Source organism: Phallusia mammillata, chromosome 6 (genome assembly GCF_965637545.1).
Source record: "Phallusia mammillata chromosome 6, kaPhaMamm4.hap1.1, whole genome shotgun sequence".
Lineage (NCBI taxonomy): Eukaryota > Metazoa > Chordata > Ascidiacea > Phlebobranchia > Ascidiidae > Phallusia > Phallusia mammillata.
The window spans coordinates 4,203,365-4,224,546 of NC_137257.1; the positions used below are offsets into that span (position 1 = coordinate 4,203,365).

The 21,182-nt window shown below is 39.8% G+C and overlaps 3 protein-coding genes across 3 annotated transcripts; 1 reads left to right on the top strand and 2 right to left on the bottom strand.

Moving 5' to 3' along the window:
• Window positions 1-1,455: 1,455 nt before the first annotated feature.
• Window positions 1,456-15,676, top strand: LOC145232426 (uncharacterized). Its single transcript, XM_080097047.1, has 7 exons — window positions 1,456-1,680; window positions 8,848-8,944; window positions 12,069-12,138; window positions 13,062-13,155; window positions 13,887-13,919; window positions 14,057-14,185; window positions 14,456-15,676. Exons 1-7 carry the CDS (start codon window positions 1,575-1,577, stop codon window positions 14,602-14,604), a joined length of 678 nt encoding a protein of 225 aa, XP_079953173.1. The 5' UTR covers window positions 1,456-1,574; the 3' UTR covers window positions 14,605-15,676.
• Window positions 2,405-6,499, bottom strand: LOC145232424 (leucine-rich repeat transmembrane protein FLRT3-like). Its single transcript, XM_080097043.1, has 2 exons — window positions 4,121-6,499; window positions 2,405-2,709 (listed from the first exon to the last, which is right to left on the bottom strand). Exons 1-2 carry the CDS (start codon window positions 5,956-5,958, stop codon window positions 2,547-2,549), a joined length of 2,001 nt encoding a protein of 666 aa, XP_079953169.1. The 5' UTR covers window positions 5,959-6,499; the 3' UTR covers window positions 2,405-2,546.
• Window positions 15,677-17,893: 2,217 nt separating the features above from the next.
• LOC145232425 (leucine-rich repeat transmembrane protein FLRT3-like) lies at window positions 17,894-20,741 on the bottom strand. Its single transcript, XM_080097046.1, has one exon. It carries the CDS (start codon window positions 20,004-20,006, stop codon window positions 18,138-18,140), a length of 1,869 nt encoding a protein of 622 aa, XP_079953172.1. The 5' UTR covers window positions 20,007-20,741; the 3' UTR covers window positions 17,894-18,137.
• Between the last annotated feature and the right edge of the window lie 441 nt (window positions 20,742-21,182).

Below are 21,182 nucleotides of genomic sequence, written 5' to 3' on the forward strand. Positions count from 1 at the left end.
ACATTCTTCCTTTTAATTTATTTTGTTTTTGTACTTGAAATAGTTCGTGCGAAATAAACTTACTTACTTAGTTACTTACATAATTTTTACACAAAGAATCGGCGTTTTTGCCGAATAAGTTCGCCCGAATCAACCAAATAGTTTGTGACGTCACGCGAAATCCTAGGATACACTTTTAATAAGGCCCCAAGTTTTGTTCGTCGGCAAACAGAGGTGTTATTGCAAGAAGATGGCTGTATTGCATTGCAATCATAATTCTATGGGGTTTACAGCTTACCTACCGAGACAGCCTGCAAAAAAATTAGGCTATCTGATTTTTTGTTTAAAGTGGCCAAGTTGACACTTCGCTCGAAGGAGAATCTTTATGAAAAAAGTTTGATTCAGGCATCGGCATACCTCATAGCTTCGGTAGGTACGTCAATATTTAAATGTTTGCCAAATTGTGTTGGCGAGATCTGAATGTCAAGTTCACTGCACTTGACGAAAGTGGGCGACCCATATTTGTTAGTTTTGGATTTAATTAGTTTGTAGTTGGCGTTGGTGAGATGCAACATATAATTGTGGTAATGTCGTCATAATTTCTAGACCACTCTGTCGCCCACTCGACCAAAAACTTGATGTTTTTCGGAAGTAGTTTCTCCAGAACTGTTTATTGCGTCGTCTGCGGCATTTTAAAGTTTAAACATTTGTAATGTAGAATTTAAGTCTGAAAATGCCAAATCTAAAAGCTAAAATTTTAATAATTTGTAGCATGAAAATTAAAAATTCCAAAGCAAATTTGTGTTACCCCAATGGAGGGAAAATTATACAGCTCTTTATAATCGGCCAACAAAATAAATTTCATAAAATTTCTTTGTGGTACTGACTAGTGATGCACCGAAGTTTCGGTTGGCCGAAACATTTCGGCCGAATCCGCTGTTTTCCAATGTTTCGGTTTCGGCCCGAACTTTTTTAAAAATTCGGCCGAAACCGAACTTTTTTATTGCATTGAATTTAGGCCTTAAACTTCATTTTCGCCCAAACGAAACATCAAGAACTAACTATTTGTTGTATCTATAAAATACGAGCCACGTTGTCTGCAAAATATTAGATGTTTACTAAAACTTAAACATTGTGAAAGTGATTTTAGTTTGTCAAAATTGAGTTCTCTCGCATCAACAACGCAAGGTTCAATTGAAAACATCCATAAGAAAGGGGATTTTAGGTTCGGCCTGATTCGGCCGAAATTATTCGGCCTCATGGCCGAATATTCGGTTTCGGCCCGAACCTTTTTAGTCGGGTTCGGTGCATCACTAGTACTGACTACTTCAAAAAAGTTAATAACGTTTCTTCATTCATAACCCATTTTTCCATCAATTGGGGCATTTTGAAATAAAAATCTGTTAAGTTGATGGTACAGACAAAAGTTTAAACAGGTGCTAAACGAGCATTTTTTTTCTAAAATCCGCACAACGGCGCTAAGGTGCTAAACCCTATTCCCTTCTAAATTGGATTTTTCTGGGCAGAACACGGTCTCCTGTCGAGCAATCTCTTGTTGTTTCAGCATTTCGCTGCCATCGTAAATCAAACTTCAAATGATATCCCACGCCCAGTCGACCATGACGAGCAGCGGTTACGGTTCGCCAAGCACGGGTTCGATAACGCAACGAAAGGAGATGTATGTCATCAAGTACATGATAGGTACCTTGCCTACGTACCATGCTACCTGGAAATAGCTTTATATGTACCGGCTGTGTGTGGGTACACCTACGGTAGGCTGCTGTGCGGTAATTGTGTGGCGACAATGCGTCTGTTCTTATGTCATAATTGCTCCAGCCTTGGGTAATGGCAGGAAGCCACGTTCTGTGTTATGACTGTTAATTTAGGGCACACGAGTGTGTCTTGATTGACTAATTGCTGAATACTTCAACACGAAGTGGCCTTGTCGGTAACGACTCGCGCCATAGCTCAGGTTTCATTAAATCTTCTGTTTGTGTTCATACCTAATTCAAGCGTACTGCGTCACAATGCCTTGTTTGGTCACACGTCAGTGCACATTCGAAAACAAAACGAAACCAAGAACTGACTGAGACGATTTGAGTTTCTGATGGCGCATTGAGATTTGTCAGTTATCTTTCGCGAATGTTACGCTCACCTGCAGCAGTGAATTGATTATGATCGCCTGCCTACATCATGACCTGTCTGTTGCATCACAGACCTACTGTGACGAAATAAAGGGTTAATCAATTATCCCCTGAAGGGGAAAAATTAAATTCCGATCGGGCTTATAACTGGTACACCGCGCTTTGTGAAGATCTAGCGATTGTGACAAAACAATGCACCGCGAGGGTGATATTAAAATTTAAAGTTTGTGTTGCACTGGGCAAGTCTGAATCTGTTTGTGGGGATAAATAACGGCGCTCGGTTTGAAATAACAAATTTTCTCGCTTTATTAAAATGCATAGGAAACTCGCTACATAGGAAGACAATAGTGAACTTGGCGCAAAATGGAAACGAAAGCAAACAAAAAGGCGCACAGAGAAAGCCGGCTTCCTCTTTTCAAAAATTCACACGAAAATGCCAGTCTCGTGACGTAAGCGTGACGTCATCGGCGTTTCGTAGTTCTCGCTGCGTTGGTGCGATGCCTGGTGCTCGATTATGCTGTCCAGGCCGTCACGTGATCCCGTTGCAGCGGTTTGATTGGTCGACATGGTCGGGGTAGGGTAACCACTGTAAAAGAATGAAAATGTTTTATTGTTGATTTTAAGCCTCTTTTTTACGCCTGCCATAATCTATGTCGAGCCTGGGTGGTCTATGATTGTTTTAGACCACCTGAACCTACATATATGCAATTATGGGTTTCGATATCGGTTGAAACACTATATGCGGATCTGTTCATAAGTTTAATCATGAAAATAACGGCCCAAATGGACGTAAAAAAGCGACATGCTTTATTGTTTAAACGTTTTCGGCAAAACGATGTTACTAATGACATGAGCATTTGGCGAGACGTTTGAACAATAAAGGATATCATTTGAGATTTTAAAATACATTTTTTAGTTCCATAAAAGTTTGCCTGAATTTTACATTTTTTGTGAAAGTAGAGTATGCCCAGGAACTCATACAGAAAGACCCTATTTTTCAATCAAAAAATGTGCAATAACCCCAAATGCCTTCCTAGTTAAATTTTACACACACCACATACACAAAAAAACAATTTTCAAACATGTCCATACAGTTAACACAGACAGCAAAGGCTTTACAATTTTCCACCTAATGATTCATTTGCCACAGAAATTTGTGCCAAGCTAGGTTAAATCACATAATAAGGGCAGGTGCTCTTGAGCTTATATTTTGTGATCCAGACAGTTGGCATTGGAGGGGGCAAATTTATCGCGGGGATTTAGGGGGTCGGGTTACGCTATAATCTCGCAATCGTATATTGATGCCGCGTACAAAATGGTCGCCAGAATAACTGGGGGGCATTGTAAAGGGTGGACACCAAAAACAAAACATGGAAAAAGTAAATTTTATTTATGGCTGCAACGTTCTGATAACAACATGACTTGGTAATTCGTTTTTTTAATCTCTTTTCAGTGAAACATTTTTCAATAAATTGCAAATTCATGTTTATTAGTTTGTTTTTTTCTAAAGTTTAAAAATACCATTGTGGTTGTTCAAATTAGAAATTTCGGTTTGAGGCAGTGGTTCTCAACCAGGGAGTAGTTTTAAAAATTGAGAGGGGGCTTTACTTTAATTTTTACATGTGGTTTGAAAATCGACTTTTAAGCTCTGGGAAGATAACCTGTGAAGTTGATAAAAGACCCGATTTCAAATGACTTTTGTTTGTAGCATCTACTATCAAGTATATTAGGGAGGAATGAAAATGTTTTGAATTGTTAATGGAGGAATTTGTCAAAAATGCTGGGCACCTCTGCTCTAGAATACCATTGTGGTTGTTTAAGATGAAAATATTTGAAAAGGAGAAGGTTGAAATAGACCGATTTAATGAGTTTCATTGGAAAACATTTAGAGGCCAATGTGACTTCACTTATGTTGGTCACAAAATTACACTGAAGAAATATCAAATAATTTCTTCCCAAACGTGTAAAGGACAAAATCTAAAAACAGTTCAACCCACCTATTTGAACTTGAATATTCCGACTGTGACGTAACAACGTGCTTTGGTGACGTCACATCACACGGTTTGGTCGGCAGAAGTGTGACGTTGAACTCTTGCATTGCATCAGCTTCTCCGCATTCCATGTACGTTCGATCGCTAGCGGTTGTCCCAAATCCGTTGGGGGGCGCTGGAGTGTATGTATATCCGGGCAAATATGACTCCGGGTAAAAGAAATCGTCACGTCCGGTCACGTGGTACGAGCTCCGAGTCGGTTTAGACTTCTTTGAAATCCGACGTCGACGAAGGATGATCACGGAAGACATCACGACAATGCAAACAACGAGCAATGTGACGCAACTGATGATGACAATTAAGATCGAGGGAAAAGATTCTTGTTTATCGACGATCGCGGGAGGATCAGACGGTGGAAGCTGATTGGTCCACACATCCACACACTGGTTGATGCTTAGTTCTGTTACATCTTGTTCTGAATCGTAAACACACACTATGTACCGGGTGCCAGGGTTTAGCTTTTCCATCTTCAGAGTGACGTTTAATGGATTTTGACGTAGTTGCGACGTGAAATCCACTAAGCTGTACTTGTCAACTATGCTTGTGACGCCAGAAAGCTGCGTGGCCGAGTCTAAAGAGCAATTTTGGCACGTTATTGCACCGTAAAACATAAATTTCTTTACAAAAGGTGGATCGATGCGGGGTTGTCCCCAACTCGCAACCATGCTTCTTGATGACGTATCTTTGATTGACAGCATGGATGACGTTTTGCTTCTCGTGTCACACTCCAATGCTTCTAAGTCGACGTCGTCGATGGTAACTTCGAAAAGATACGACGGAGACTGACAGGTAATGTCTTGTCTGTTGCTGATTGCTGAAGTTGTGACGCTAAGCCACCGCTTGAAATAACCCAAGTGACAGTCGCAATTCCATGGGTTGCCGTGGAGACTGATCGAACTGAGAGCTGTAAGATTGGAAAACACTCCATCTTGGATACTTTTAAGCACGTTCCATGAAAGATCGAAGCTCTCAAGGCGATTTAACCTTTTAAGGCTTGTGTCTTCTATAGAAACATATTCAATTTGGTTTGCTGAAAGATATAAATCGCGCAGTGTCGTAGGTAAATCGCTTGGTACACGGGTTAATACGTTAGCATTCATTGACAAAGACCTGAGCGACCTTAGCGAGGCGAAAGCAGCGTTGCCGATTTTTTGCTGGTGAATATTGTTGTTTGAGAGATCCAAAATTGACAAACTCTCGAGAGATTTCAAAGACGAGACGCTGATGGTCTGGATCCTGTTGTTTTCCAATCGCAAAACCCGCAAGCTTCTGGGTAATCCTTCCGGGACCGATGTAAGTAAATTGTTGGAAAGCATCAAGACTTCTAAGTTGTCTGTGTCGCTGAAGGCTAGCGTTGAAAGCCCTTGGTTGGTTATGTTGTTTCCATCTAGGACAAGCTCAACAAGGGAACGAAGTCCTTTTAGCGAATTCTTACCAATGTAACGAATTCGGTTATTACGTAATGAAATGTATTCAAGACTCGATGGAAGCCCCGAAGGCACAGACGTCAATGAGTTTTGATACATCTTCAAGTCGCGTAAACGTGTTAATTGCGACAAATTTTCTTCGGTTGTCGGACTGTTTATTACGTCATTATCGCGGAGATTAAGGAACCGCGTTGTACGCGGAATACCGTAAGGCACGACTGATAAGTTCTTCTGTTGACAATATACTCTGTAGTGCTGGTCACATCTGCAAGAACGAGGACACTCGCTTGCTGATTGCGTCATAGATGATGACATCACAACCACAAAAAGCACAGGAGTAATTTTGTTTAACCACATTTTGTCATAAATACTGTTTCAACCTAAAAATATAAAAACAGTTTTATTAAACTTCGGAACATCGGCACAACTTTTGGCCGGAACGCGACGAGTGAGTTGCGGCTGAAACTTTGCGCGAATGTCGATGTGTAACCCTACTCCACGGAAGATTCACATTAATTGTTACAAAACAAACACCACGCTGTCTCGTTAAGTTGTTAAAAGGTGACGCCTTATTTAGGGGCCGACATTTTGCCCCGTAAACCTTTTCAAAAAACGTAAACAAAGCCAAAACAACATGGCCTCATGCAAGTGTGCCTGACATTGGTCACATCGTAAATCATCGACCCGACGAATTGTTGACCAACTTGAAGGATTTAGAAACTTCGGTCACAGGGTTACGGCAAAGCAATGCAAAAACAAACGACGTGCGTTTTGACAATGCGTCAAAAATGGATACAAATTGTTCGCTACGTCGAAATAATAGCATTGTCGTATTTTATAACAAGGCATGTAAAGCTAAAAAATCAAATTGTAATTCTAATATTTAACTTCTTGCACATAGGCGAAATTGCAAAAATTTACTTAATATCATTCGGCCAATAAATAAGACAAAAATGGCCGCTGAGTTTTTAACAAAGGTTTCATAGCAACGCAGTACACAAATATTATACCTACAGTTTTTCTATCCGGTGAAACTTTACACAGCCCATAACTAGCAAACACACTAAAACATATGTAATAGCACAAATCTTAAATTATATTAACCTTAAATTGTAATGGACAAGTTGTTGAAAATGCGTTTAAATACTAAATATTTATTTCAAGCACACTTGCCGCTGGTGTTGTTATGTTATAATTTACGACAAAACAAAGTTCCTTAAAAATCAAGTTATCAGTCAACTTTACTCTGGTTTAAAAATTGGAAAATAATTCCAAAACACTTTTTGGCGAGCAATTTGACGCGAAGTAGCTGATCTTAAAAAGTTCAGCAAAAACGCAGAAACCGCTTTGTGGGTTTGCGAGCAATTGAAAACCTATTTAGCTTGCTGCTTGCCAAACAAACACTATTGTCTTGGTCACAATCACTTCCGCTATTCCCCGTAACAGCTCAACGAACACCGAAATCACAATCTCATCTTAAAAACACAGACCTTCCAGCCCACGTACACCCATCAACCGAACTCCAGTTCTGTGCGCAGACAAATTATGGAAGGTTCCAAAAATTGGTACCAGCTCTTTTTTCTTGTCGGCGCGCTTGGTCGATGACTTGATGCTAGCTACTTTGCCAGCGCCATCAGCGGTAAGGCGATATATCAACGCAAGGTGCATGTTGCCTTCAGACGCCTTTCACCGTATTTGGGGCCCAGGCAATCTATTTTCAATGCCGCTCCTTCACTGAAATATGCCAATACGGGTGCAGCATAAAATTAGCCGAGGTTATGTTCTTGTTTGGGGAGATTGCATACAACACAAGAGACTCTGTTTTGAATATTCAAGAATTTTCTACGTTTCCAAAAAAAACAAAACTTGTCATGTTATTTTGCTACAGATTGCATTAATTCAAATCTGAACAAACGAATGTGAATCATTAAATGTTCTGCTATAAATTTCACAAGAACGTTAAATTCGCATTTCCATAAAATTAACACAACGGTATGCCAGTTTGCAAATTTAAAGATTTAGTTGTGAAATTTTACAAATTTAGTTTTCCTATAAAAATTAACACAGTACTATATAGGCCAGTTAACACATAACTTCAATTATTTCGCTGCCTTGGTCATATCACTTACATGAATCCAATTTCTAAATTTTAACCGAAGTACAAACAAGCCAGTAAACTTTACAAAAACCCAACATATCCGGTCGAATATTCCACAAACAGTTTTTTGTCCCACTTCAAACAACTGACGATGTACCGCTGTCTGTCCTAGAGCCTACACTGGATTGCAATTACACACCAGTAGCTCCCACTAACTCTCTTTATTATCTTCTCGGCGTTTTACTTCAAAACTGACAGGCAATTACTAAATCAAGCAATGCCACCCAGGGCTCTTGCGCTCATATACATAATGTAAGATCGTGTGTACCGTTATCGACGGCAAAAAGCCACCAACAAGAATTTTGGTAAATTGATATAGGCCGCTCAGTACACATTATCTCATAATATAGGGTGATTTACAACCCTGAGGTCTGATAAAAATCTTAGTTTTAAAACATTCATAACTGTATTAAGGTGGTGGTTGTATACATAACTTTCCTTTGCCTAACGATAAAATAATGTAAGAAAAGTTATATTTTAGTTTTTTTTTGTAACGTCAAATAACGACTAAATGCGTCATTATATTGCCATGGCTTTCTAAGAATACAATGTTTCGTCCTTATTGACCCATGAAATTGCGTTTTAACCAGTGTGTAGCAAAAAACATCATTCTTAAATGTATACACACAAGTTTATGGACTCAATTGTCGACTAAATTAAACAAACTCTATAGAAACCAACCGATCGTCTGTTCACAAACAAACATTTACACAATGCTGCATTGCATTTCGCTGCAAAAAAAATCAATCATTGACAAACATTTCAACATAAACCAATTGCAGTGCTTCTATTTTGCCTTACAACAATGACTGAAAGCAAGCTAGCCGAGGCTAAACTTTTGGTCGTTGGAGAGCAAGGTATAGATTTCTCTTTGGAATTTTTTTTCTGCCATGGGAAAGTTATAGAGTAGTTTGTAATCCGTTACTTTAATTAAAAAACAATATAATTATCGGACAATGTTAATTCGCGACGACAAAACTGGCCGCGAAGCCTAAAAGCTATCTACTATCGAGTTACTGACAGCGCTCGCCCCGCCTTTATGACGTCATAGTAGTTCCGTTGCTAAGGCGTTTGTTAAAATCTCGCAGGTGTTGGCAAGAGCTCACTGGTGGGTCGTTACGTCACGGACAAGTTTGATGGTCACGTGACTTCAACTGTGGGCGCTTCGTACTTTGAAAAAACGGAGTAAGTATTTTTGAACATTTGTCTTTTTCCTCAAAAGTAAACACATGCTTTACCTATGCTAAATATGTGAACGGTACTTTTGATATTTGCCAAACAAAATGCACATTTAAAGAGTCAGTCAGTTCCAGATCAATATATCTAAGAATTGCCTTATTCTAGTGCCAGTAAAATATAAATTAAAGTTTATGTGCTATATAAACAACAAACTGTTCATTTTCCTACTTACTGCGTTACTGTCAAATCAGTTGACGCTTAGTTCTTTAGGCTTACCAACACCTCCTAAACAGCTGTGAGGAGCTAGTGTAATACGAATTTTACGCCATCAAGTCCCATGAGACTGTCTGTGCGCTACATGCATATGGGACTGTCTAAGTACTTCGACCTGTAGTAACCTTTAAACTTATGTAACCCCAAGGGACTGACCATTGGAAACTGTCCCAAGACGGCGCTTTGGCAAACAAGCCCTTTCTAATTGTTTAAATATTATGGAACTGTCGCGCTGTGTATGCTAACATTGGTAAGTGATTAATCAAAGCTAATGGTTGTGCAAACACAATGCCCTATGTGACGTAACAAACAAGCTGACAGTTGAAACGTTCGACAAGCGAGGGACAATAAGTTTATCCGCAGGCTCTAAACAAGATTTAGGTTTGATCCTCTAGGATGGAATTACATCACTCCAAACTTATATTGAAGCAATATCGAAGCAATATAAGACAGCACTCGCGTTTGCCCTCAGCTACTAGCTCAATAATACAATTTAATATCACCCAAATTGCTTGTTTCTGAACAAATTGCAAACATCAGCGCTTAATTTAAACGAATTACAAATTTTACTGTACGAATTTTAAATTTGCAGCTCAACTTGTCAAACAATCAATGCCATTGTCCATTTTTTACTGCAAGGTGTAAAATTAAAAACCATTACTAAACCGGGCATCATTCTGCAAAATATCTTTACTTTACTGTTTAATGACACATTATATTGACCAAAGGAGCATTGTAAATAATTTATGTACTGATCAAGTCAGTGTAGGCTAATAAGGAAAAGCATTTTGAGATTTATTTGATGAAATAACTTTTTGTGCCAAGTCCTACAACTTTAAACCAATCAATAATGTCGATTCAAAGGCAAAACATGTAGCCAAACGCATTGGTTGTACAGCAGACAACTCAATGGATACACTTTAGGTCTGAAACAATAGTACAACAATGTTTGCACAAAGATAAAGGCTTAAAGCCGGAAAAGAGCCGTTAAAGTTTCACCACCGGCCCCGTGGCACTTGTTAAACAAATATTAAATGCTATTCGGAAAGGTTTAGCTCGGTTTCTAAGACCATTGTGGCAAATTAGCATTTGATTGACATTTTTTACCGCGATTCAAAGAACCAAATTGTCAGCAATATGTCAAACGTCTAACAGAATTTTGGCTCGCCAAGCTGTTGATTGATACAATTTGGTGATTTAAATGTGAATCTTGTACTAACAAGTAGCTGACACAACTGTACATATTCATACAGAACGTAATGGACATACTGCAACAGAAATTTTAACACTGACATTGTTATGACTGGAAGAATATAATGCATGAAAAAACCTAAAAATTAAAGTAGTCAGCAATGTAATGACTTGTAGCCAAAACGTTTGAATATTAAGGGGTTTTCCTAGTCTGGGGGCATATTTACATTTTTTGGTTACTATAAGGAAATGTGGTAACCCGTTTCGAATTCAGGAATTTTTGTAAGTAGTTACGAATGTCAGTTAGGTTTTTTGTTGTATCCTAATTCCTAATCCAGTTAAGACCGCAGCAAACCAATGCTGCAAGGCAGAAACAAAGTTTTGCATCTCGACCCTGTGGCCTGGTCCATTTACTTGTCATCTAAGGGATTGGTGCGCCCCTACACCAAAACAACAATCGCATGGTACGTCGAGTTTTGGCGTCGGCTCTACGCAGGCAATTGTGACGTATACACGACGGCACAATAGGCGGTTGAAACAAGGTAATCCCACCGTCCGGTGATTCAGCATTGTCTTGTTTTTCTTAAACTTTGTTGCGGTAAATTGCCTGTACGGCGCGAACTTGTCAACATTCGATTCCAGACCGTGATGGAAACCGTTGTTAATACCATTTAATCCTGCCCAAACAAACACCCCCAGTTTCGACAATGACTCCACATGTGACGTCATAGTCAGGAATGTTCGAAAGTGAATCGATGCTCGATCGCTGTACTTGTTGAGTAAGAGCTGTTTGCACATATGTCCCGCAGTCATAAGCATATGTCCTAGGACAGGTTTTGATGGCCCTCGTGGCACTGTGACGTGACAAGGGTTCTCATTTTCTCACAATATCTATGGTGCAATACGAGCCACCAAAACAGCTGATCCACCTCGTGGTACTTGAATTGCACGGTGTCGTATTACAACGTTCGTTTTAATTGTGCACGCGTCTGGTTTAAAGAGAAATGTTGAACTTTTTTTCTTGTTGTCTGGTCTTTGCATTGGGTAAATAGTCGACCTTTTTTTCTTATTTTATCGAAGTAACTGCTTGCCTTTGAAATATTTGTTTTTATTTCCTGCTTACTACTTCTTAAATTACAGTATCCAATACTTCAATAAACTGGGTAATGAATAAATTTGAGAACAATTGCTTACGGTAAACAAAGCACTTAATGTAGAAAAATTCACACAAGATGTCATTAAATATACTTTTTGTGCAAATACATGTTTTAATAGCGAAATGGTGTCTGAATTTGTTATGTTTGTAATATCTAATAGTGACGAAAGAAAAATATATGGGCCTTTTAGTTTTGAAATTTGGCATTAAAATTTTATTAGATAAACCACCTTAATTAATCAATGCATCTCATCGCCGAGAAAGCATTCAATCCTTTCAGAGCCCTTTAATAATGCAAGATATATATTGTGACGAAATAAACGTAGCATTGTGACGAAATAAACTTTGCATTGCGACGAAATAAACTTTGCATTGTGACGAAATAAACTTTGCATTGTGACGAAATAAACGTAGCATTGTGACGAAATAAACTTTGCATTGCGACGAATAAACGTTACACTGTGACGTAATAAACTATTGTGATATTGAACAAACGTTTGTGTATGACAGAGAAATTGGTGATTACAAGGTGAAATTGAAGATTTGGGACACGGCGGGTCAAGAACGTTACAAATCTTTGGTAAGTTTTGATTTGTTAAAATATACTTTAGATACTAGAACGTGAAAGTCACATGAGTGACATTGTAATCAATAGACGAATCAACAGTTAGTAATACGGCACCTGGTTGTGCTGGTGCCTAGTGTTTGTAGTAGGTTTGGTATCACGTTGTATTCTTGTATTTTAGATTTTAGTTTCTTTTCGTGCAAGACATTGACACTACTTTAAACACACACAAATGTGAAAAAACAGCATTCACCAAAAATAAACTGGCGTTTTGTTGTGAACAACTGCCGAATGTAGATTTTTTTCAAATTAACTATAGCCTACATTTTCTATTTTATAATTTTGTATTTGGGCAAAAGTTTAAACAAATACAAACATATTATTTAAGTCTCTCACTCAAAACGTTACAGTTTGAAACAGAATAGTTACGAGTTCAAGAGTTTCAAAAAGTACTCGCAGGTACTCGTACTCTATTACTTAGGGAAACACTCGGAAAATGATGCTCAGACAAAGCAGTCGGTATTCGGGAAGGTGATAGCGCAAAGCGGCTGTGATGCAATAAAGGAACCGCGAAAGGGGGCGCCAAATTTTCCCAAAACTTCCGTGAAAGATGGGTTTCATTTCCAGCAAAGAAGGGGTAAGCGGAGAAGTGGGGCTCGAATTACCCCCCCAGAACCCCTTTCGCCCCTCGTTCACACCGGCAATTTGAGTCACGTGGGACAGCGGAGATCATGCGTGACGCCAACTTTCATGTCGATTTGTTTCGATTTCCTCGTAAAGGGATCGCGAGGCGCATGCAATAAGGCGTGACAAACGGACGCCATCACTGCGCCGCGCCATCAAAAACGCCACACAGCCACCACATTTCTCAACAATTGAAGTTGTTTTGAAGCCTTTTTAATTTTGCGTGGTGGTGTATTTAATATTTATATTTACAGATACCGATGTATTACCGGAATTCCAACGCGGCGCTGCTTGTTTATGACGTCACAAATGAAAAGAGCTACAAAGCGTTGGAACAATGGAAAGCAGGTAATCTGAAATAAGTTTACAGTTTGCGGTTAGAAAGTATTTTTCCTTGTTTTACAAAACATAATTATAAGGAATCGAATATACTAAACTTATATATATCAGGGCTACTCATATATTTTTGTCAAAGGTCCAGATACAAAAGGTAAAAATGAACAAGGACGTTCAAGCTGAATGTTTATGCCAGCAAAACAACAGCTTGCATTAGGTTCACATCCAACGCCTTAAAGGTCCGGATATGGACCACGGTTCGCCATTTGAGTAGCCCTGATATGTACTATATTTTAAGCATTTAATGCAGTGGTTCCCAAACTTTTTTCTTTTAAGGCGCATTTTAGAAAAAACAAAAATTAATTGGCGCACTTCGAACATTTGAATAATTTTTTTAGCTGACAAAGGCACTAACTATGAGGTCATAAAGCCGCTATACAGGTCACTTTCATAGTTAAACAGCCTAGTTGAACATCTCAGAGACGTGGAGCATGTTGGCCTAGTGGTCTAAGCACCTGGTACTACTACTCTACTTGATTGATTTTAATTTCAATATTTTTTGCGGCACACCTAATGACATCTCGTGGGCCGCGGCGCATAGTTTGGGAACCACTGATTTAATGGAATCCTTTAGGTTTGGCCATGACAATAAATTCGTTTTTTTTTTTAATTCTTACTGTTTAAACAATGGCCGCAATTTTGAAAAAGATGTCACAAAAATTAATGCTTTATTTTTATTTCAGAATTGCACAACAACACAACAGAGCAAAATACAAGTAAGTACCATAATGTATTTTTAGGTTACGTGTTCATTATGCTGGGGCAAAGTTTTGCAATATGCAAAAAATAATAAGAGAGCTATGCACAAACGTATTGGTCACGTGACATTCAAACGTAACACTTAATGGTGTAGTTCTCTTCGTGGTCGGAAACAAAAGTGATTCCTCGCAAGAAACGCAAGAAATCCCAACCGAGGAGGGTCGAAATTTCGCCAGCAATAATGGAGCTTACTTTCACGAAGTTTCAGCGTTGTCGAATAAAGGTAGCGAAACAAATATTATTTATAAGTTTGTAACGTATCCATGGACTCTATGTATGCCGGTGTGCTGCTTATAAAAACCATTAGATGAAATTATTATTATTTTTTTTTTTTTATCATTGTCAAAACGATTTAAAATGAAGTAAATTATTTGTTCAGGTTGAAATATGCAGGCTTAAAAAAATGCTTTGTTTCGTAACCACTACAATTTGAAACTGTCCATTACGTATTACCGTGTCTGACCGTATAAGCCAAATTCAAAGCTATGCGCAGGTGTGAACGAGCTGTTTTCCGACGTCTGCCTAAAAATCATTCATGCGCAACAGTCAGCTGACCAGCGCTCAGCCAATCAAAGAGCATCGATGGAAAAGGTGATCAATTTACCTCACGCCCATCAAAAATCATCGGGTTGCTGTAGCTGACCTTTGAACTGTTGAACCACGTGACTGCAATTATGTGTCAGCATGTTCATTGTGATGTCACACGGGTCGTGGACGATTACATCAGCAATTATGAGCGCGTTTCGTTCATCGGTGTAAGGCATTGTAACTTGCCGCTAATATGAGGGATTAAAACATCGATTAGAGAGTCGTATATTGATCACGTGTTATGTAAGGGAATGCAATAACAACGGATATTGTCTCACTGTGCGTTAAAAGGTGTCAATGACGGATTACATTGTTTCGATTGTCCTAAGTGCCCCCTTTGCGATTTGCATGTCTTGTAACCTTACGGCAGTCAAATCAAGTGCCAATAAAAACTTCAAGTGGCTTACACTTGTTAAAATTCATAAATGCTATTTTATGCGACTTCGAATGTTCTCAATAGGAAATATTTTCGTGATATTTTTCGATATGATGTACATCTATTTGTTTTGCCGCAATACATGAACTGAAATATATCAAGTTCAGAATTTTTGTCCGTCCTATGGTTGTGTTTGTTCTTCCCGTTTAGATGACATATATCGTTTTTCGGAAATTTTGACCTTGAAAGCCACAACACTATTTGCAGAGTTTAGATTTTAGAGTTTAGAAAATAAACAACTCAACATCACCCATAACTTTTTCAAAAAACGCTTAAAAAAAACTTTTCCAAAAGTATGTTTAAGACATGCGTATACATTTTCCTATACGTTGTAGCCGATTCATTTGCTTTGTTGTCATTTGTTAAACAATTTTGTCGGTGCAATATTTGTATGTTATTAAAAATTGTTGTGGTGGCTTTGTGAAAATTAATTTTGACCCAAATGACTCTGTGTAATTTAGTAGTGAACTCTATGCGGTATTGCACTTAATGTTTTCATTGTAATAACGTTGTCCTGTGCTATTTATTTATTTCCACTTGAATATTAACGACTTTACGTCACACTGAACACGTCTGTGACGTCACAAAGCTGCATTGTTTAAAAATTCTATATTTTTAACGTTAATCCGATGGTACATTTTAACTGTTTTGAAATGCTATGTTTGTTAATATATTGAATAAAAGTAATATAGAGAACAGTTGGGTATTTTTTATAGTTTTTGACGAAACAAGTTCAAAAAACGTAAATGTTACGCCTACTTTAATATCAGCCCTGGCGGAAAATTATGCAACCCTGGGCAAGCTTATTTTATTCGGAAAAAGATAATAGGCTGCGGTGGGATTAGAACCCAGAATCTAAGGACCAGAAGGCGTTCGCCCTAATCTAGTAAATCTACACCTTTTATTTAAACGTCTCCAGTTCGACGAAACGGTATGAAGGGTTCGACGAAATGCTGTCCAAATTATAAAACATTAAAGAATGTGGTTACAACATGGTAATAGATACGGGAATTGAATCCATGGATTTGGTATCAAATTCGTTGACCACAAGACCACTATCTTGGCATTAGCGTGCTTGTGAAGTCATAATGCATGTTATGTCGAAGGTTACGCAATAATGAGTAACGGAAGTTGCTTGGAAGGGATTAAAAATTTATAACTTGCGCACTTTTGTGGTGCTTCATATATACGATGCAACATAGCTGAATATTGGACCGGTGTTCGAAGCCACTAACAGCTTTACGCTTTTTCACAAGGGAAAACGAATTTGGTGTTTCATAAGGTGACTTTTTCTGCCTATTCCTTTCCTTGTCAAGTGAAAATTTAACATAGAAATTATACATGTATGGGATTTCTATATATTTCACAAATTTTGTTGGTGTTTTGAGGCTAAAAAACATCACTTCAACGTTAGGTCTGATTGCTATTTTGATTTTGCATTGGTCTATTCTAGCGGTTCCCAACCTTTTTCGTCCAATTCCTCTCTTAACAAATCAAAACATTTTCATTCCTCCCTAATATACTACATAGTAGATGCTAAACCATACAAAGATTATTTAAAATTGAGTCTTTTATCAACTTTACAGGTTATATTCCCAGAGCTAAAGTGTCTATTTACAAACCACATGTAAATTCCCCCCCTCAAGTTTTCAAAATCTTTCCCTGTTTGAAACCACTGGTCTATTCTCTCAGTAGTAATTTATCTAGCAACCAATTAAGGACCAATGAGAATAAGATATATCGATGCTATGGTCGTATAAACGTCGTGCAACTACATTTGACAGATTTACACTCCGAAATAAAATCAGCTTGTAATCTAGTAATTGATTATTTGCAGACAAAGATGGCGGCCCGGTCGATGACCTAATCGTCGTTGTAATTTATGGCCCAAGGAATCAGGGTAAATGTTATTTGTGCCCCCGCAATGGTGGGTAATTAACCCACTCTCTCGTAGCAAACAAACATGAGTTTTGAACAAGTTTTTATGCAAATCATCGTGTTCACTATCCAGCGTTTCAGCATAATGTTTATAAACCGCAAGGATTATTATAAACACGACTTGGAAAAATACCAAGACTAGTTGTTCGCGTCTTGTACAAGTAGGCGTAGTTTCATTACCAGTTTGTGTTGTTTACGTTACCCGGCGCAAGTTTTTAATTACCCAGTGTGCGTTCTTCGGCTTAATCAGCTTATAAGCGTGAATCGTTGTGAGGACGTTTCTCCGTTTGCGAGGCTTTAGAAAGTTCCGCAAAATTGTTCGCAGCAACACCTATGTGACCTCGTAATCGCATTTTTACCTGTAACCGCGGGCGATTCAATCAAATCAATTACCGCCTTTCGCTTCTTAGCTCGAGAAATACCGATTTGCATTGTGATGTTATAATTACATCGTTGACATATGTCCGTCAAGAGTCAGATTGCGCCAATTGACATATGCGACCGGTTATCATTCAACAAATACCATCGTGACCTCACAGAGATAGATTCAAGCACTTATATTCAGTCAGCAATGAAGCGAGGTATCGACATGCGTTCCTGGCTTGTCTCTCGGCTTAATCCGTAGCTCCTGCGCTTCGTTAGCGAGAGACCGACAACTTTAATCCCGTGCGATAAAACATCGACCCCAAATTGCTAACAAATAGGTCTGCGACTCAAATACACCCTGACAACGCTTTATCGGGCGCATGGCTCTCACCGTACCTACAAGATGTTTGTGACATTAGAAAGGTCGTCTGTTATGAAGCAGACCGGACAAGTGTGATGAAAGGTCTGGTAGCGATAAGCCACGGACCCAACTGGTAATTACTACGAACCCACCCCCAGTAAGTAGCAGGAAAATGGGGACTCGGGAGAAAATTGGTCCTACTACAGCAACTGCATCTCCGTGTGACATAAACAGATAAACAATCGCTCGGCGCCTTGGCTTTAATCATTAAACGACGCGCGCGGCTGAATAAATAAACACATACGCTCGGCTGCGAGTAAAGTCTTGGTGTATAAATAATGCACGAGCACTTTGCGGCTGAATAATGCTCGGCATGGCATCGAAATCATGCAGACATCACGTGCATTTGCGAACAGGGATTGCAAAAGTCAAAAGGCTGAACTGAAACTGAAATAATAGAAAAAAACAATAACGGCAAAAAATTGGCTACACATAAACTCCCGTGTCGTCTAAGTCCGTCGCACAGTGCGCACTATACCACGAGTGACGTAAGTCCTCGTGACGTGCTATCATGACGTCACTATTCCTGTTGAGGCTGCACGTGGCGCAGGCTGATGACGCACCCATCGCGCTGTCCAGCGACGGTGGTGACGTCGTCGCGTCTTGGCCGCGCACCATAATTGTGACGTCAAATTCTTTTCGAGCATCGAGAGTAGTTGTGCTCGCGGTTCGTTGGTGAAAACTTCGACCGTTAAACTGTCGAATTTGAACTTGATGTAGGTTGTCCATTGAGCGGCTGACTATCGACGCTTTGGAGTAATGCGTGGAATACCTGCGTCGACTCAGCTTGCTCTGATTGGTGTAGCGTCTCCATAGCAACAGCAGCATGACAACGACGACAATGCCGAAGATCAAAACGCCGATACAGGCAATTCCCCAAGTCGGGATAGTCCCTCTGTTGCCACTGACAACGGACACTCCCGAAATCTTTGCCTCCGTGCTGCGAAAACTTGTACACGACTTAATCGTGACATCATTCATAGATTGTTGTGACGTACGTGCACAGATGACGTAGGTGCTTTCTGGTTGAAGTCCGTTGACCATGTTGAGAGTTTCCAATCGCTGTTCGCTGGCAAGTTCCATGACAGACAACGCCGATTGTGACGCAACCACATCGCGTAACGAACAATTGCGGCATTCGAGAACTCCGTAAAATGCGAAATAACTCACGTACTCCGGATCTGAGTGTCGAAACCCATGGAAGAGAAATTCAAACGACATCGAAGTCGCGTTAAGAAGTTCGAAAGCAGAACCTTCTGTTACGTCACAAACCAGTGATTCGACGTCCATCGCGCGTAAAGTGACACCGGAGAATTTGGCGGGAGTCGAACATCTGACATTACTTTCGCTGCTCAGAATCGGTCGAATCGAATGCAACCACTTTTTCAGGTAAGTAAGATAACAGTCGCATCGCCAAGGATTTCCTTGAAGCTCAATCCGTAGCAGCTTAGGCAAATTATCCAAAGCGCCTGGTTCCACGCTTTCAAGTTGATTAAAAGATAAGTCGACGCTCTGAAGACCCAGATTAAGCGATGTTCTTCTTAAGTAGCGGAGGGAATTACGAGATAAGACAAGTTCCTCGAGATTTTCCGGTAGCACTGATGGAATATGACGTAACTCGTTGTCACGTAAGTTTAGTGACGTCAAACTTTGCAAGAACCCAAGCGCACCACTCTCGACTCCGTCACTGATGACGTTTTGTGATAAATCAAGCGTAACGAGCTTGCCCAAACGCAAAGTTGACTGTGACGAAACAGTTTCAATTTGATTTTTCTTCACCTGGAAGTGACGTAAAGTGTTTGGTAACATTTCCGGAAATGACGTCAATGAGTTGCCGTTCATGGTCAAAGTTTCTAATAAAGTTGCGTTTTGAAATGCAGTAGGAGACAAACCATCGTTTGTGATATCATTGTGGTCAAGGTTCAATTCACGCAGATTGGTGAGAAACTTGAAGGCGTCACGGCCAATGAAGCGTATCTCGTTTGAGTTTAGGTCAATCTGCTCCAAACTTCGTGGTAGAGTCTTCGGGAATGACGTCAGCTTGTTTCTATGGAGATCAAGCTTTCTGAGATGACGCAAATGACGAAGGTTGTGCATTGACGATGGGCTGTTGATAATACGATTTCCTTGCAAGCGAAGTTCAACGGTATCCGATGGTATTCCATAAGGGATGTATTGTAGATCCCTCTCATGGCAATATACAACTTTTCTTCGCGATTCACACCGGCAAACCCTAGGGCAACAGCTGCCATAGGACGCCGCAGTTAACAACAACAAAACTTTAAGTAATCTCATCGTTTCTCGGTCTGTAAAGAACACGCAAAGAGTTAGACAAAGCTCTGAACGCTACCCACGACCGGGCCAAGTGATTTTCGCCCATCGATTGTGAAGCTACAATAGGTGTCAAAACCAACAAGGCACCAGCTAAGTCCATTGGGAAATCAACGGGCACAGCGCGCTGGTCTAATTCGAACACGACGTTGATTGGTCCCGACTTAACCCGCCGCGTTAACGGATGTCAAGGCATTGTGCGCTCATAATACAATAAACTCTCGACAAACATCGAAAATCTAAAATAAACTTCATAACTTGGCAAGGTTAAGACGTAGACTTTTCTGCATTCTAGACCATCTCTCAACGCTTCATGTCACCTCTCTCTCTCGTCTTTTCTGTCTCCTAGTCCTAGACAAACGCCGGCAGCTAGTAGAATCGATGACAGGTAAAAGCTTTTTTTCTGTGCGTTTTTCGCTCTCGTCGCCGACGCAGAATTCGTCGCTGTTCTTAAACGGATCGTATTTCGCGAATACAAACAACATGACAAAAAACGTGGGGACAAAATTCCCTTAACTTTCGTACAACCAGACAGTGAAAATGCATTGGAAAATCCATTTCTGACTTTTGATCGATTACTTAGCAAGGCTATCTTTGTTTTGAAGCCAGGCTAGGGCCTCTGCTATTGCGATAGCGACTGAAACATGCTTCGCTTTTAAAGCATTCAATTCGTCACACATTCGTTGCTTGTCTTGCCTTTCGACTGTGACCACAGCATCTTGATACCTGATTTAAAACGCATCTGACTTGCGCTTTTTCCATCGCTGTCCGTTCCAACTTGCAAACAAGACCTGCATCGATTGTTCAAAGTGGCGTTCCGCAACATCTAATTACCGCGCAACAATGACAATGGAACTAGAATCGATAAAAGCAATCGCCCATTGTTCCGAATTCGACTCAGGTGCAAGCGTCTCTGTGACGTAAACAATGGAAATTGTTACAACTAACAGATTGCTTCAGGACAATGACTGAGGCTGAGACTTTGAAGTGTTGCAAGTTTAAAGAAAGGAATTAGTTTTTTCTTGTTCTCGCTGGGACGCCGGCGTCACAAAGCTGCCGCGCATGACGTGTTTGTTTATGACGTCGCAGAAATATTGCCAGGCATCTTGCTTAGGGATTTGACTGAAACTGATCACAGGA

What these genes read in the sequence shown, in the direction of transcription:
- LOC145232424 (XM_080097043.1), bottom strand. Translation starts at nt 5,958, where the DNA reads ATGTGGTTAAACAAAATTACTCCTGTGCTTTTTGTGGTTGTGATGTCA. An exon ending in GAATATTCAAGTTCAAATAG is followed by an intron (nt 2,710 to 4,120) that starts GTGGGTTGAACT and finishes ATTCTTTTACAG; the next exon opens with TGGTTACCCTACCCCGACCA.
- LOC145232426 (XM_080097047.1), top strand. Translation starts at nt 1,575, where the DNA reads ATGATATCCCACGCCCAGTCGACCATGACGAGCAGCGGTTACGGTTCG. An exon ending in AAGAACGTTACAAATCTTTG is followed by an intron (nt 12,139 to 13,061) that starts GTAAGTTTTGAT and finishes TTATATTTACAG; the next exon opens with ATACCGATGTATTACCGGAA. An exon ending in TTCAGCGTTGTCGAATAAAG is followed by an intron (nt 14,186 to 14,455) that starts GTAGCGAAACAA and finishes AGCTATGCGCAG; the next exon opens with GTGTGAACGAGCTGTTTTCC.
- LOC145232425 (XM_080097046.1), bottom strand. Translation starts at nt 20,006, where the DNA reads ATGAGATTACTTAAAGTTTTGTTGTTGTTAACTGCGGCGTCCTATGGC.